At 38.2% G+C, this 16291-nt stretch overlaps 1 protein-coding gene across 1 annotated transcript in view; it reads right to left on the bottom strand.

The window, feature by feature from the left end:
• Positions 1-16291, bottom strand: part of Potea (POTE ankyrin domain family member A) — a 98815-nt gene that overhangs the window by 11395 nt on the left and 71129 nt on the right. Inside the window, 8 exon segments of the mRNA XM_075984643.1 lie at positions 449-620; positions 2630-2840; positions 6024-6087; positions 8947-8980; positions 10588-10943; positions 12511-12581; positions 13143-13236; positions 13919-13986. Of these exon segments, the coding sequence (XP_075840758.1) occupies positions 449-620; positions 2630-2840; positions 6024-6087; positions 8947-8980; positions 10588-10943; positions 12511-12581; positions 13143-13236; positions 13919-13986 (1070 nt within the window).

Below are 16291 nucleotides of genomic sequence, written 5' to 3'. Positions count from 1 at the left end.
TTCAACTGTGTGTGTGTGTGTGTGTGTGTGTGTGTGTGTGTGTGTGTGTGTGTGTAAAACAACAATTAATGCAAAAGGAACCATTAATTTGAAAGACAGTGGGGAAAAGTCTATGGGAGAGGTTGGAGAAAGAAAAGGGAAGGGAGTGATTATCTGATTATATTATAAACTTGAAAATAAAAGTAATAATCTTTAAAATAAGAGCGAAAATGATATAAATGAAAAACATATGAATAGGATAGATATGCGATGATATTATCTTGCCTACTGATGCATCAGGTGTTTTGAGTTTCTGTAAGCATGTGACCATGAGAGTTTGGCTGGTAATGTAAACTGAAAAAGATATTTAATAGATCATATTCTTGTCATTAAATACAACAAACACATTAGTTCACCAAAGGGGCAAAGTTGAGAGAAGATGCGAATGCTTTACTTGAGGCCGGTTTACCTCCTTCCAAATGGCTCTTGCACTCCTCAGTTCCATGTCTCGTGTTCTCCGATGTCTTTCAAGCTCTGCCATTGCAACTTTTTCATTGAACTGCTTTTGTTTTTCATGTAAATGTTTCTTAATATTTTTATGAATAATTCTTGTCTCCTTAAATTCTTTGCATAAAGTAAACCTGAGGTTAAAATGCTTATCGTGAAATTAAATTTGTCAGAAAATGCAATGTTCACACTGATCTTTATAGGTTAATTATTATTATTATTATTATAAATTGTATGAAAAATATAAGACAAAAACAATAAAGTTACATTGTCAAATACTTTTACTTTCTAGCCTTATATTTCAAATTTTGTAACTTAAGACTAGGTTAAGCATTATATAGAGTGAGCAGGTGGTATTTAATAATATAGGTATATCATTATGATGTATTGTTAAATTATGTATTAATTATGTATATATAAATGTAATAACAGTTAATATAAAAAGAGGCCATGAAGTAGAAAGAGAACAAGCAATGGTATATGGGAGGGCTTAGAGAAAGGAAAGGAAATAGAGAAATGTAATTATAAGCTAAACAATTTTAAGGTGAAAGAAAAAGACTAGATTAAAAAATCTAACCTCACTTATGCTTTTTATGATTGCTTGGGGTTTTTGTAATGATTTTACCTTACTTTGTTGATCGCTATATCTTTTATTAAAAACTTCAGAGTCCCACTTGGAACAAGACAATAACAAATAATTAAACTAATATTAAACATCATGTTCCTTCATGATAGAGAGCAGCCACACAGGCATGTTGGCGTGTGTCCGGTCCAATAGAAACCTGGGGCAAATGGTTAACTATGGTGCCTATGAGCAAACCCAAACATGTGATGATCTCCAGGCTCATTCCATACCTGAGGCTCCTCTTCTCAACACTTCTTACCCTGCCTGCTACCCTAAACTCCTCCAGCTCATGAGCTTTTCTTCCCCCACCTTCTGCTTCCCATATAATCCTGTCATCTTGGTGGTGTGCTCTAGCTCTAATGACCCCTCTTCCACCTTCTCCCCCTCTCTCTTGGTTCCTTCTCTCTCTTTGCCCCCTTTCTCTTGACCCCCTCTCCTCTGGTCCTCTCTCACTGTCCTCTCCAGCCCTCCTCTAGAGATGCAGATCATGCTGTGTACCACTTTCTCTCTGTGTTCTGGCCTCTTCCAGATGCCTCTGGGTATACTCTCTCTTATCGACAATAAAACCTTCTCTTCAGCCGTCCCTTGGAGTGGTCATGCACTCACCTTATACAGCTTGTGTTTTTAATCCCAGTGATCTGAAGGCAGAGGCAGGTGGATTTCTGTGCTCTGGGCCAACTAGGGATATGCAATGTGAGCCTGTCTTGAAAAATAAAGATTTATTTTCTTATCTATATATGAAAGTGATGCTGAAGAGTCAGTAATTGTTTTCCATTTTACTTTTTATTCGATGTGTGGTGATGTAGAATAAGCTCAATATTTGTGTGACCTTCAGTCCTGGTTTAGCATGCACAAGGACCCCAGTTTCATCTTCGGCACACCAATTAAAAAATGCAATCTTTGCCAGGTGGTGGTGGCACACGCCTTTAATCCCAGCACTCAGGAGGCAAAGGCAGGCGGATCTCTGTGAGTTCGAGACCAGCCTGGTCTACACTAGCTAGTTTCAGGACAGCTAGGACTGTAACACAGAGAAAGCCTGTTTTGAAAAAAAAATAGTGTATTCTTTAAAGAAAAAGTTTTCAGGCTATTAATAAGACCATTTTTATTATTAACCAAAGACATTTTTAAATTTCCTATATTTTAAATATATGATTTTATATTAATGAACTCACTAAAAGTAAATAATTAAGATTGTAAAAAATTGCTTATCTAAATGATATACTTGCTGAATTATTTCTATGTCAATACAATAAAAACGCCACACAGTATCATGTGGTAAATAGTGACCTTTCGATATAGATGACATCTATCATGCACACATTAAAATTGGTATTTTAAAGATGATATATTTCATTATCAGTGATATCCATGATTACCAATTTTTTATTATTCCCAAAAATTTCTTGATCCATAAGACACAGAATTTTTTTCCTGTGAAAAATCTATGATGAAAACCAGTGGTTACAATACTCTCTCTCCATATCTCTGACATAGAGTTCTCAAAGTAGGGTGTCATACCTCAGTGTCCAGAATTCTTCATCCTGTTCCACTATTTCATCCTCTAACTTTGATTTCTCCTCTCTTCTTTCTGTTAGCTCCTTCCGTAGAGCAATAATTTTATTTTCTATTTTTTGATTTTTTTTCCTAAGTAGTTCATGGACTTTTTTAAGATTTAATAATACATTGTAGGAATTGGGTGAATCCTGTATTTTTAATGATCCTCCAGAATCTGGATGAAGGAAAGAAGAGACAAAATAAAATACATCAATTAGTGTCTTATCTGTGTAAAAAAAAACTGTACATTTTGACCTCCTTTCATTTATGCTCTGGGACAGATATAGACTGGACGCCAATGAAGAAAATTACATTAAACTAAATTCTGTGACAAGAACAGACTAGATCTATGTTCTTAGTTTAAAGTTCAGTAGGAAAAAAAAACATATTAATGACCATTTGGAGACCTGTGGTTAAAAAACCACAAGAGTTCTGTGATCACATAAGGTTATCTGCAGCTGGAACAAAAAGATATCTCAGAGGAAAAGATGGCGACGTAGGAAAATAATGAATGTGCCTGAAGCCGCTAGGCAGATGGTACAAAGGATTCTAGACCGTCTCCAAAGGTGCAGAGAAAACTGCGGTGTGCTTCTACCTAATGCGGAGGATGTTAGTAGTTAGTGTATGAAACAAACAAACATGAAATAAAATGCTTTAAGCAATTTTCAAGACAATGGACTTCAGGTAATGAAAACAATAGATTCCTAAAGTCCCAGCTCCCTGCTGCAAGAGGGATTTTAAGCCAAAACACAGAAAGAATTGAAGACGCCAGCCAAGGTGAGATTGCATAATCGTGTTTAAGAATTGAAAGCAGAAGGATCCTAGGTTTGAGGCCAGCGAAGTGCTGTCTCTGAAACCAAAGAGAACTTCCGGCACTGAGGTTGTAGCTCAGTGAGAGGGAAAAGCTGCCCAAAGACTCTGGGTTTACTGAAAAAGTATCTACTGGGCTACTGAGGTTAGGTGACAAACCCAAGGATAACTAACACGAAATCAATGTCAGAGAGATGGCTCGGCGGGTGAGGGCTCTTGCTGCCAAGTAGGTAACCTGAGTTTAGTCCCTGGGACAGACATAGCAGAGATCAATTCCTTCACATTGTTCATTGTGCTGTGTCGTGAGCACACGCACGGACATACAGTAAACACATCTAACAGCAACAAAAACGCTGCAGATTGGAGTAACGTGATCGGACCCTGGGCAGGGACAAAGCATCACCAACACAGAACAGCGCTGCTCGGCAGAGAACCCCTGTGTGGATGACCACGTGTTAGCAAACGACCCAGGCTGAAAGGAAAGCATCTGAAAACATTTAAGGAAGCTGTGACTGGTGCCTACACAGTACCGAGGAGAGTGTCCACACCCATTCGCCCTGCAAAAGATTTCCCTTTAACCTACTAAACACCCCAAATCCCAAGTTTCAGATCGCTGCACCTATATTATGGCTGACATCTGCCTGTAACTCCAACTCCCGGGCATCAGACTCTCTCCTGGCCTCTGTGGGCACAAGGCAGAAACTCATATATACACATAAATAAAAATTAAGAAGGTAGTTTTTAAAGTTTCACATCAATAGCCTTACTTCAACTTTAAGAAACTTTTTTTAAAGGATTAATATTAAAGTAATGTTAAAAAGGAAAAAAATATAGAAAAAAAAGCAAGCATTCTACAAAGACTCAATAGTGTCCCTCATAAAGCTTTTAGGACTTTTTTTTCATTATTGGTCTTTTGCTTATATGCTACGGTTTCAGACTTAGTGTTTTTATGGGTTTTGCTTGTGTATGTGTGTGTGTGTGTTTCTTGTGCTTTTTCTTTCTTTTTAAAATTTTTAAAATCTTCATTCATTTGCCTGTTGTTAAAGAAGACATGAAGTTGAAAGGGTGGAGAGGTAAGGAGCATCTTGGAGGAGATGAGAAGGGGGAAACTGTGATCAAAATACATTGTATGAAATTTTTTCAACTATATAGACACATTTACATATACATCTACACACACACACACACACATACACATTCAGAGACCCAAGAGAGAATATCTTAACTTCTATAACGTGAAAAGTTAGAAAACTTGGAGATCTGTGCTGTTGTAAGCTAGCAATCAACTGATATCAAGCAGCTTGGAGTCTCCCAAGACTACAGAAACATAAAAGGAATTTACAATATTCTCTAACTACTACTCTGTGGATTTCTTCCTCAGCTTATGTCCCAGAACCCTGACTATGGATGGTGTGAAAACAAAAAATAACAGATACATAAACAGAGAAAAGCTGGGATTGAGTGAGCTGGGATTTCTAATGGAGAAGCCTCAGCACTTGGGTAGCTCAGTGCGTTTATTGCAGACAGTTAAACAGGGAGATGGGGTTAGTGTGTGCAGCTACATTAGGTGGGTTTGGCTAATCTTGGTAGGTGCAGTCTCTGTAAGGGAGTGGCCCTCAGAGAGTAAACACCAGTAGAGAGAAGGCTATGGTGGACATTTCCTGCACACACTCTCAACATTCATACCAGAGGGAGACTTTGCTGTCCCTCTGAGCCTCACCCAGGGAAGACTAGGCCACTCCCAGGGGGCAGAGTCACTGGGTCTTTAACACTGCCCATGTCAAACAATACACATTAACTCAGAGTCCCACTAGCTCCCTAAAGCACTCTATGATATTCTCTTAATATACCTTGTATGAGAAGGAAGGGAAACTGTGAAATTTTATTAAAATATCTGAAATGCAGATAAATATGGCAAATTTATATATAAAAAACCTAAAAAATATTTCTAACAAAATGAAATCCAATTTTGTAAATGAAGAGGCAAACTTTGTTGAAGAGTCCCAAGATCCATTATTAATGTTTGAAATCTCCAAGTTCCCAGCAGAATTAATTGGCAAACTGATTATAAAGTTCACATGGAAGTTAGAGATGTAGCTCCATGATAGACGACTTGCGTACTATGCACAGGACCTGGATATGAGAGAGAGAGAGAGAGAGAGAGAGAGAGAGAGAGAGAGAGAGAGAGAGAGAGAGAGAGAGAGAGAAGGGAGGAGGAGGAGGAGGAAGGAGGAGGAAGGAGGAGGAGGAGGAGGGAGGAGGAGGAAGGAGGAGGAAGGAGGAGGAGGAGGAGGAGGAGGAGGAGGAGGAGAAGAAGAAGAAGAAGAAGAAGAAGAAGAAGAAGAAGAAGAAGAAGAAGAAGAAGAAGAAGAAGAAGAAGAAGAAGAAGAAGAAGAAGAAGAAGAAGAAGAAGAAGAAAAGATTACCAAGGAATGTAGAGTCCCTAGAATACTGAAAACTCTAAAAAGTAAGTGTGACCAGACTGTTGATTTACGTACATACTCTAATAAAATTAACTCCCAAATATTTTTGTGTTTAAATAACTCACCATCTTCTGAAACTGGTTCAGATGCCTGAGTTACATCGACCATAGCTCTTACTTCTTTTGTTACCTAAACGATAAATACTATTATAAAAATGTCATTGATATTCATACCACATAATGTATAAAGGTAGTGACTACTAATTTTATATAAATAAAGCTAAAGAATCCCCAGAAGAGAAATTTTTTAAATCAATACATTTTATTAGTTCCATAAGGGTTTCATATGATGTGTTTTGATCATATTTACCCTCTCCCCCAATCCTTCTCAGACCCAGTCTCCTTCCTTACCCACCCAACTTTGAATCCTTGTTTTTTTAACCCTTCAAGATCAATTTATACTGCCCAAATAATCTTATATGTGATGCCTCCTCAACCAGGGGCTACCCTCTTAAAGGAAACCGTCTCTCCCAGCAACTAACACTTGCCAGCAGCTTCACAGCTAACAGTGGGATTGTGTACCAAATTCCCCTCTCCATGTTGGGATTTGGTCTGGCTCGGGCTTACACAGGTCTTATACATGCTGCTACCACCACTGTGAGCTCATGTGTAAAGTTGCCCTTTGGGTTTAGAAAGTAATGTTTGCTTGTAGCCATCAACCACCTCTGGCTCTGACACCTTTTCTGCCCCTGTTCTGCAATGATTGTGGAGCACTGGGAATGGGATTGAGGTACGTGTATTCTCTGCAGGGTTGAGCATTCTGCAATCTCTTATTCATTGCACAATAGCCTGATTTGGGTCTCTGTATTAATTGATGTCTATTGCAAACAGAAGCATCTTAGATGAAGGTCAAGAGGTACAACGATCTGTGAGCATAACAGTGAGTTTTAAGAAGTCAGTTTAGTAGTGTGTCCATTTAGAAGCATACTAGTAATAGATTCGTCCCTAGAGCCTATGACCCAGTGACCCAGCTAGACATAAGTTCTCAGACTGGTAATTATACTGGAATGGGCTTCATCTCATGAAGTAAACTTTAAATACAATCACTAAGTAGCTCTTTGCTTCTATGATGTTAGAGCCACTATTGCACCAGTGGGCATAGCTTGCCGGGTCAGTCATTACTGTAGCTCACAGGATTCACAGTTAAGTCAGGTGGGCGATTTCATTTCTCCTGCAGTAGCTTGATTAGCATCTTTCATCTCTATGAAAGTAAACCACTAGGGATGAAGCTTCCATCCGTCCCAGTTGGATGGTGTCATGTTCTATGACTCATGGAGGTGGTGTCCTCAGGATAACCCAAGTCAGAATGGCTAAGGTCAACAAATCAAATGCCTACAAATGGATGTGGGGAGGAACATTTGTCCATTGTTGGTAGGAATACAAACTGGTGCAACAACTATGTATATCAGCGTGGAAGCTTCCCAAGGAGCTAAAAATAGATTCACTATAAGATCCAACCACATAACTCTCTGCAGTATACACAAAGGCTCCTCATCCTACCCTAAAGATACTTGCTCATTTGTGTTATTGCTGCTTCAATCACAATAGGAGGTAATCATTCTGAGTGAAGTAACCAAGACCCAAAAAGAGAGATGCCAGATTTTCTCGCTTATCTGTGGGTCTTAGCTTTGAATTTCAAGTATGTGTGTTTAATTCATAATACCCAAAGAACTCAGGGAAATTCTGAAGGGCCATAGCCAGGTGCTTTTAAAGGAAAAGAGCTGGAAGGCATAGGTGAAAAGTGTTTACAGGGGATAATTAAACAGAAAGGGTTAAAGTGGGGAGCAACAGGTAGCGTAAAGGAGGGGACTTGGGTAGGGATAAATAATACTAAAGACCTTTCAAAAAAGGTATATGGAAACCTCCTACTGTAGACATTTCTGTACATAGAATTAAAATAGAGCTACCCGATCACAAGGAAACAACCCCTTCTAGACACCAGAAACTAACAACTTCAAAGCCCAGTGGCAAGAATAGGTTTCTTCTTTTGGAATTGTTGGCCCATGAGGCCCCATAGAACCCCAAATATTACAGCCAAAGTCACTGTTCTTGGTTACCCTCTAGAATTTAAAAATAAAATGGATACTTTTCTCAATAGCTACTTTTTCGTAAATATACTTTCTTTCAAAACCGGTGGTTTTAGACAAAAATATTCCATGTTCTCTTTACTGTAGTGATATTTTATATGTAATCTAACAAATAAAGCTTGCCTGAAGATCAGAGGGCAGAGCTAAGCCACTAGTTAGCTATAGAGGCCAGGCAGTGGTGGTATACACCTGTAATCCCGAGACAAAGGCAGTTGGATTGCTGTGAGTTCGAGCCACCCTGGGTTACACTAGATAGATCCAGTTTCAAAGAGAAACAGAGCCAGGTGGTTTCTAAGTACTTGAAAGTTTACTCCCAGCTCTTGATAGCCACACACCTTTAATCCCAGCACGAGGGAGGTGGAGACAGGAGTGACTGGCTGGGAGGAGACAGGCGATGGGATGCAGTCTGAGGATTCATTCTGAGCATGTATTCTGAGGGTTTCACAGAGACAGCATTCAGTCTGGGGACTCCTAGACATAGAATCACCCCTTTGGTCTGAGGATTTGGTGGAGGTAAAAAGAACTTTCTAGTGGCTGATTGCTCGCTTTCTCTGATCTCTCCGCTTTCACGCCCTAATAACTAGCTCCGGGTTTTTGTTATTAAGAACAATTAGATTCATGCTACACTTTATCTTTCATTTGCTTTATATTTTGAGACAGGGTCTTCATCTGTGTCCCACACAGGTCTGGGACTCATAATATATTCACCTGGACCCACACTCACGAATCCCCCCTCCCTTGATTTTTAAGTGTTGAGATTACTGATGTGTATGGGTCTGGGGCTTTTTATACTTTTTCACTTTATGTTTTATGATGTATTTTAACTCAGAGTTTCATTAGATTTCACTGCCTTTTATGTAACACAGTGAATAAAGAAGTACTTTAGATTCTTTTCACAGTACCTTGTGTTTTCCCTTAGATGTTTTCTTTTGGGGCCTAAAAAAAAAAAACACACAAAAATAACTTTTAAGAAAATGATAAGCATGTAAAATAAAACTATTTTTATATCTATCAGTTTGATCTAACCTATTTATTAAGTCTGCATAAGATGAGCATAATGTTATCTGCATTTTGATAGATGGCAATAAACAATATTAATTCTTTTTTAAATTAAACTTTTATAAATACTAAAATCTATGTGAAAAATATTGCTTGATTCCTTACTTAAAGGAAACAGTTCAACAACAATGTTTAGAAGTAGATTTTCAGGATCAACTAAGCATGTACGGGCTTTGTGGGAGCCTAGCCTGTTTGGATGCTCGCCTTCCTAGACCTGGATGGAGGGGGGAGGACCTTGACCTTCACACATGGCAGGGAACCCTGAGTGCTCTTTGGACTAGAGAGGGAGGGGGAGGGAAAGTGAGGGAATGGGGGAGGGAAATGGGAGGAGGGGAGGAGGTGGAAATTTTTAATAATAATAATTTAAAAAGAGTCAGAAAATGCCTTTCCTGGGGTACCTTTAGGCAACTCTGGGGCATTTTCTAGATTGGTGGTTCTCAGGGAAGGTCCCAGATCACTGTGGATGGTATCAGCCCTAGGCTGGTGGTCCTGGGTTTTGTAAGAAAGCAGACTGAGCAAGCCAGAAGGAGCAAAACACTAAGTAGTTCCCCTCTGTGGCTTCTGCATCAGCCCCTGCCTCCAGGTTCCTGCCCTGCTTGAGTTCCTATCCTCACTGTTTTCGATGATGAACTGTTACATGGAACTATATGAAAAAAAAAAACCTTTCCTCCTAAAGTTGCTTTTGGTCATGGTGTTTCATTATAGCAATAGAATCTAAATAAGACAAGCTTCAATCACGGTACCACTGAGTTCTGGTTTAACATGTATAAAATAAAGTTTTACTGAATGAAGCACACTCATTCACGTATCACCTGCACCATACAGTCAACAAGTTTTTATACATACTATGAAATTACTCAAGACTTCTTTACCAATTTTATTTACAAAAAAATTGTAAAATCTGTGAGATTTCTCTTTTTCTTCTAATTTGACAACTGTCTTATTTAGAGTTTCTGTTGCTGGGATAAAATAAACTATGACCAAAAAGCAAAACAGAGAGGAAAGAGTTTATTAAGCTTACATTTCCACATTGCTGTTCATCATCGGGTGAAGACGGGACAGGTTACTAAACAGGGCAGAATCCAGGAGGCAGGAGCTGATACAGAGGCCATGAAAGGGAAGCTGCTTACTGGTTTGCTCCCCATGCTTGCTCAGCCCACCTTCTCATAGCACACAGGACCAGCAGCTTAGCGATGGCACCATTCACCATGGGCTGGACCCTCCCACATTGATCACTAACTGAGAAAATGACTCACAGCTGGATCTCAAGGAGGAATTTCCTCAACTGATGATTCTAGCTTGTATCAAGTTGGCACACAAAACTAGCCATCACAACAACACTGATTATTACCTTTTGAATAAAATCTTTAACAATAAAATTTTATGCTCTAGAAAAAGCATAAAATTTATCACATGAAAATTATCCTAAACAGAATTTTTATAGGACAGTAGCAATTATCTACTACTAAATATTATGCTCTTACCCATCATGTTTTGCATTCTCCTTAATAAGAAATCTCTGGTCATTGATTTCTCCAGATTTTCTCTGTAGAACTAGTTTATCCATAGTAGAATCAGCAATACCACCAGCAGCAGCAGCAGTACCACCACCACCAGCAGCAGCAGCATCAGTACCACCACCAGCAGCAGCATCATCAGTACCACCACCACCAGCAGCAGCATCAGTACCACCACCACCAGCAACAGCATCAGTACCACCACCAGCAGCAGCAGCAGCAGCAGTATCACCATCAGCAGCAGCAGCAGCATCACCACCAGCAGCAGCTGCAGCAGTATCACCAGCAGCAGCAGCAGCAGCATCACCACCACTAACAGCAGCAGCAGCATCACCAGCAGCAGCTGCAGCAGTATCACCACTACCACCAGCAGCAGCAGCAGCATCACCACCAGCAGCAGCTGAAGCAGTGCCACCACCAGCAGCAGCAGCAGCATCACCACCACTAACAGCAGCAGCATCACCAGCAGCAGCAGCTGCAGCAGCCTCACCAGCAGCAGCAATACCACCACCACCACCAGCAGCAGCACCACCACCACCACCACCAGCAGCAGCAGCACCACCACCACCACCAGCAGCAGCAGCACCACCACCACCACCAGCAGCAGCAGCAGGAGAGGTAAAAACAGCAGCTTCACAGGGGTATTTTGCTATGTCTATTCCATTGCTTGCACACATCTTTGTTTTTTCAACCTGCAACAAGAAGACACAAGTGAATTTTACTTCCTTACTTATTAGAATTTTTGTTAAAACCATATTTAGAAACTTCACAGTTTGGAGCATCAGTAACAAATGAATTTTCCTGTTCTCTACTAAGATATCATCCCCCCATTTTATTTTTGATCAGTTTTTTCATTTCGAAAGTAAAATGTCAAGAAATGAAATAAAGATGCTCACAAAATTATAGGAGTTGGTTTTCCAAAACTTGTAGACTTTAGACTCAAACTTTTAGGTTAAACTTGGCAAAAAAAAAGAAGGAGGAGGAGGAGGAAGAGGAGGAAGAGGAAGAAAGAAAGAAAGAAAGAAAGAAAGAAAGAAAAAAGAAAAGAAAAAAGAATATGAGCAAGTTTACCAGAACTTGGCATATAAAAAGTACAATAACTAGTGTTGGCAAATGCTGTAGTTACCACTGCTCTGCAGTGCTGTCAATGCCTTTAATCCATGCATTCAGGAGGCAGAGGCAGGCAGACCTCTGAGTTCAAGACCAGCTTAGAGCAAGTTCCAGAACACCCAAGGCTACACAGGGAAACCCTGTCTCAAAACAACAACAGAAGACTATTAACAACAATACAAAAGGAAAATAATTACATGTTAATTCTAACTAAATGTAGCTGCTCAAAAGTAATTGGCTCCCATGGGCTCATAGGGAGTAACATCATTAGGAGGTGTGGCCTTATTAGAAGAAGTCACTGTGGGTGTGGGCTCTAATTTTGCTATGTTCAAGTTGCTCTCAGTATCTCTGACCACTTTCTGATGGCTGAGGGTCAAAATGAGGACTCTCAGCTCCTTCTCCAGCACCACATGTGCCTGCATGTCACCACGCTGCACTATGATGACAATGGACTTCACCTCTGAAAATGTAAGCAACCCCAATTAATTTTTTTTTCCTTTTATTTAAGAGTTTTCATGGTCATGGTGTCTCTTTACAGCAATAGAAACCCTAACAAAGACAGTATATTTGGTCATGGTGTAACACATCTATACTAATAATTTGCATTAGGTCCAATTGTAACAGATTCATTCTGCTGTCTTCTAAAGAGTGGATAAAATGTTAATAATAATTACTATTTTCTTAAGCTTGCAAAATAAGTCCACTTGTTTTATGATATAATATTTAAAAGAAAGAGACAACAGTATTGAAGGAGTTATTCAGATTTGAAAATCTACATACCAATGATTGATTGCTCTCACTGCTGTAACATTTGTTTTGTTCATCCCCTGATGCCGCTTCTAAATCTGGTTCTGTTGACAAAAAAAAATCATAGTTTATATATATATATATATATTTATATTTATATATATATATATATATATATACACATACATAGAGAAAAAGTCATCAATTTAATATGTATGGCTGAACACAAATTTATTGCCATCTATAATAAACAAAAATTCAGCTCTGCAATACAATTTAATTCAACCTGTGACACCCTCTTCATATAACTTCACACTTATCCAATACTCGGCAGTTCTGTATCAAAATTGTTTCACAGAACATGAGGGATCCGGTTGGACGAGTTGGGGGTGGGACAGAGCTGGACATCCGTCAACTTTCCTCCTGTTGACACACTATACCCTACCTCTCTTGCTTTCCATGCTTCTTCTTTGAACATACTTAAAATGGAGTCATACTTGACTTCCTGTCATGTCACTCTGAACTGAAAATGTCACTGAAACTTCACGAGGAGAACATTCCCCACACGCTCCAGCACGCTATTCTATAAACATGCGAGAGCATCACTCCTCTCGTCTGTGGTAAGCCCTCTTCTGAATGATTGATACATGGCAGATACTTCTTACCTTCCTCTTCTTCACTTACAATATCCTTGCTTCTTTGACCCACAGTCATGGAGAAATGGTCAATGCCCTTTAGTTGAAGATGTTTAGCTAAATCCTGAAGATGAATGACAGCAGAGATTTGCATGAGTGCTTCCTAATTACTTTGTAGCTAAAAGCCAAATGTTCTACCTTACGAGAATGCATTCTGGAAAATAAGAGATGTATGTATTGCAAACTTAAAACCAAACTGAAGAGAGAAAATCATGTGTGCTCTCTGGATCCAGTTTATTTTTAATTTCACTGGATGACTACATAAACTGACTGGAATGAAGGAATAGAAATTAGTAACAACAGTAGTTGGTAACTTTAGAATGCATAACTATTATTTATATCCCATAATTTGAGGGCACCTAAAACATGTACTTAAATATATTAATTTCACTTACTTGTCTATAGCATTAAGTATCTAGAAAAATCCCAATGACTCAGTCGTTTTAACAAAGAGGCACAATCAAAGAATTACATAATATAGCACAGGAAACTAAAAAATAATACCGAAACCTATTGAACACATCCCAGAATAATGTTTAACTATCCACAAGACACTGTAGATTCTAAGTTCAATTTTTTACAACTAGTCAAATTTTTTCTTGTTAAATATTTTTAAAATTAAATTTCTGTTACAAACTACTAATTATACAGAAAATCTTTAAGCTCTAAAATATTAATCCATTTAGCCTATGATGAGTTATTTACTAAAATATTAATATAAAAAGTAAAATTGAATATGTACATACAGTTGACTGACTGTTGTCATAGCCAGGACTTCTTTGCATCTCCTTTGATTTCGCTGATGAGTCTGGTTCTAACAAAACATAAATATATGCACTTAAAGAATAAAAATTGTTTATATAGTGTGAGTCCTTATACTAAATGGTGAAATATTTAGTGAGGTATAAAACAAAAACAGACTCAGTAGGTCCCATTTATATGCTCTATATTTGTGCATATACATGTGTAAAAGTAATAGCAAAAAAGAGAACATTCATTTGCAAAAGAGTAGAAGGGGACATTGAAGAGGCTGGATGAGTGAGAGGGAGGAAAGGAACACGATGAAGTAATATAGCTGTATTTTAATTCAATTTAATATATCAATAAATATACTAAAAATAATTATACAAGGAATCAAAATTTTACTTTCTCAATTAAAACCTCCAATTAAGCTTAATTTTCAATTTGACATTCTCTGACTGATAAAATACACATAGTTATCAAGATGTTCACTACAAATTGCTATCTTGATATTTAAATTTAGGTTCTTCTTTGTTGTTAAGTACTTTTGATATCTCACAGTTGGGACTTTTGTGTCTGTCTTTTCTGATTTTCATTTTATTGAGACATGCCCTAAACTATATGCAAATATAATTTAAATTACAATACGATAAGCACTAATTGACCTACTGTCTAGCTTATGAAACAGGACACTCCCATTCAGTGGACTTCATCTGTAAGAGTCTCCTCACTGACTTCTTCCTCTGCTTCTCCTGTAACCATAATTTTAACATTTCTGACTATTATTTGTTTGAATTTCTGTATGACTCTGAATCCATGAAGCCATGAATTCCTAGGTAACTATATTTGCTTTGTCTGTTTTTAAACTCTGTATAAGTGGATTGTTAGAATAGAAGATGAGAGATAATGAGATGCGTATGACAAAAACTTAGAGGGGTTTGCTATATGTGGTTAAGAAGGAGACAGGCAAACAAAAGAGGGAGGGAGAGAGAGAGAGAGAAGGAAAGAGGCAAAAAAGAAAGAGGAAAAAGAGAGGATGGTGGGGGATGAAAATAAAGTACACATATGTTAAACTACTGAAATGATAGTCACTAATTTGTATGATAACTAATTAGTAAAGTTGAATGACTTAAAATGGAAGACTGAGGAGGAGTCAGATATACAAATTGTGTGTAGAACCTTAAAATGATTAGAAATAAATTAGGGTTGTTACCATTCATTTTTCAATTGAGGTGGGTTACTATAAATGTGAAAGAAAAAATAATAGGGGGCATGATGAAAAATTGGTGAGGAACGGTTCGATGAAAAAAGTACTAAAAGGAAAGCAGTCCTGAATGGAGTATGTTTCCATAGTCTCCCTGAGTATAAAGTTACTAAAGATTAATCCAGAAAACATTTCACTGAAAGAGTGGAAATATAAATTGACCTCCCTAGATACTGGTATTAGCATTATCATATGAGATATGAAAAAATTGTATGGACATTGAATGCGTACACTTTGATGTTTTCTTCTGTATGTGCACATATGTGGGTAAAATACTTGGAAGATTTCTCAGAGGTGTCTGCATATTGCATATAACAGGCGCACCAAGACAATATTATCATGGAACAGAGTTTAGTTCACTGTCAGAGAATAAGATGGTCATGGAAGGTGGCACTGGGAGAAACAGGTAAATAAACAAGCAGGTGAATAGAGAACTCTAATCACAAGGAAATCAGAAGAAAAGCAGACAAGCATGGAAAAGGAGAAACAATAAATACACTGTATGACTATCTAAGTTTAGATTTGCTACTGGCAGTAACTGAAGTTTGTAGTATAGAAATTACATAAAGTTTGCCCGGCACACAGTGTTTCCAGCCTAAATTAAAAAGCACACCAGTCTTTTTAAAACATGGCTTCTTTGTGTGTAATTCAGGATCACTCAAAATTCCTATGCATGAGAAATGTTTGCCCCAGTTTACCAAGTAAATGACTGTAAACATATGTAACTAATGTTTGAGGAAACATCATTAATTGTTTTTAAAAGTGGATTTTAAAAGTTAAACTTCCCTAGGAGTCAACAAAGCATGGCATATCAAGTTGAGACAATACCAAGCTCCTCCCCCTGCATCAACTTGATACACCATGCTTTGTTGACTCCCATGGGAAGGCCTTGCCTTTTCTGAGGAGTGGATGGGGGGCTAGAAAGGAGGTGGGAAAGGGGAATGGGGGGAGAGGAAGGATGGGAAACTGTGGTTGGTATGTAAAACAAAAAATTGTAATAAAAAAGTTAAATTCCACTAAAACCTAAGAAATACTATGTTTCCAATATAGGACTATGGATATATTAGTGCACAAGAGTTGAAACACTTGTATTACAGCTGATGATTACAGAAAT

Source organism: Microtus pennsylvanicus, chromosome 9, assembly GCF_037038515.1.
Source record: "Microtus pennsylvanicus isolate mMicPen1 chromosome 9, mMicPen1.hap1, whole genome shotgun sequence".
Lineage (NCBI taxonomy): Eukaryota > Metazoa > Chordata > Mammalia > Rodentia > Cricetidae > Microtus > Microtus pennsylvanicus.
Note: the sequence above shows the minus strand (reverse complement) of the source record. Positions and strands in the feature narration are given on the sequence as shown.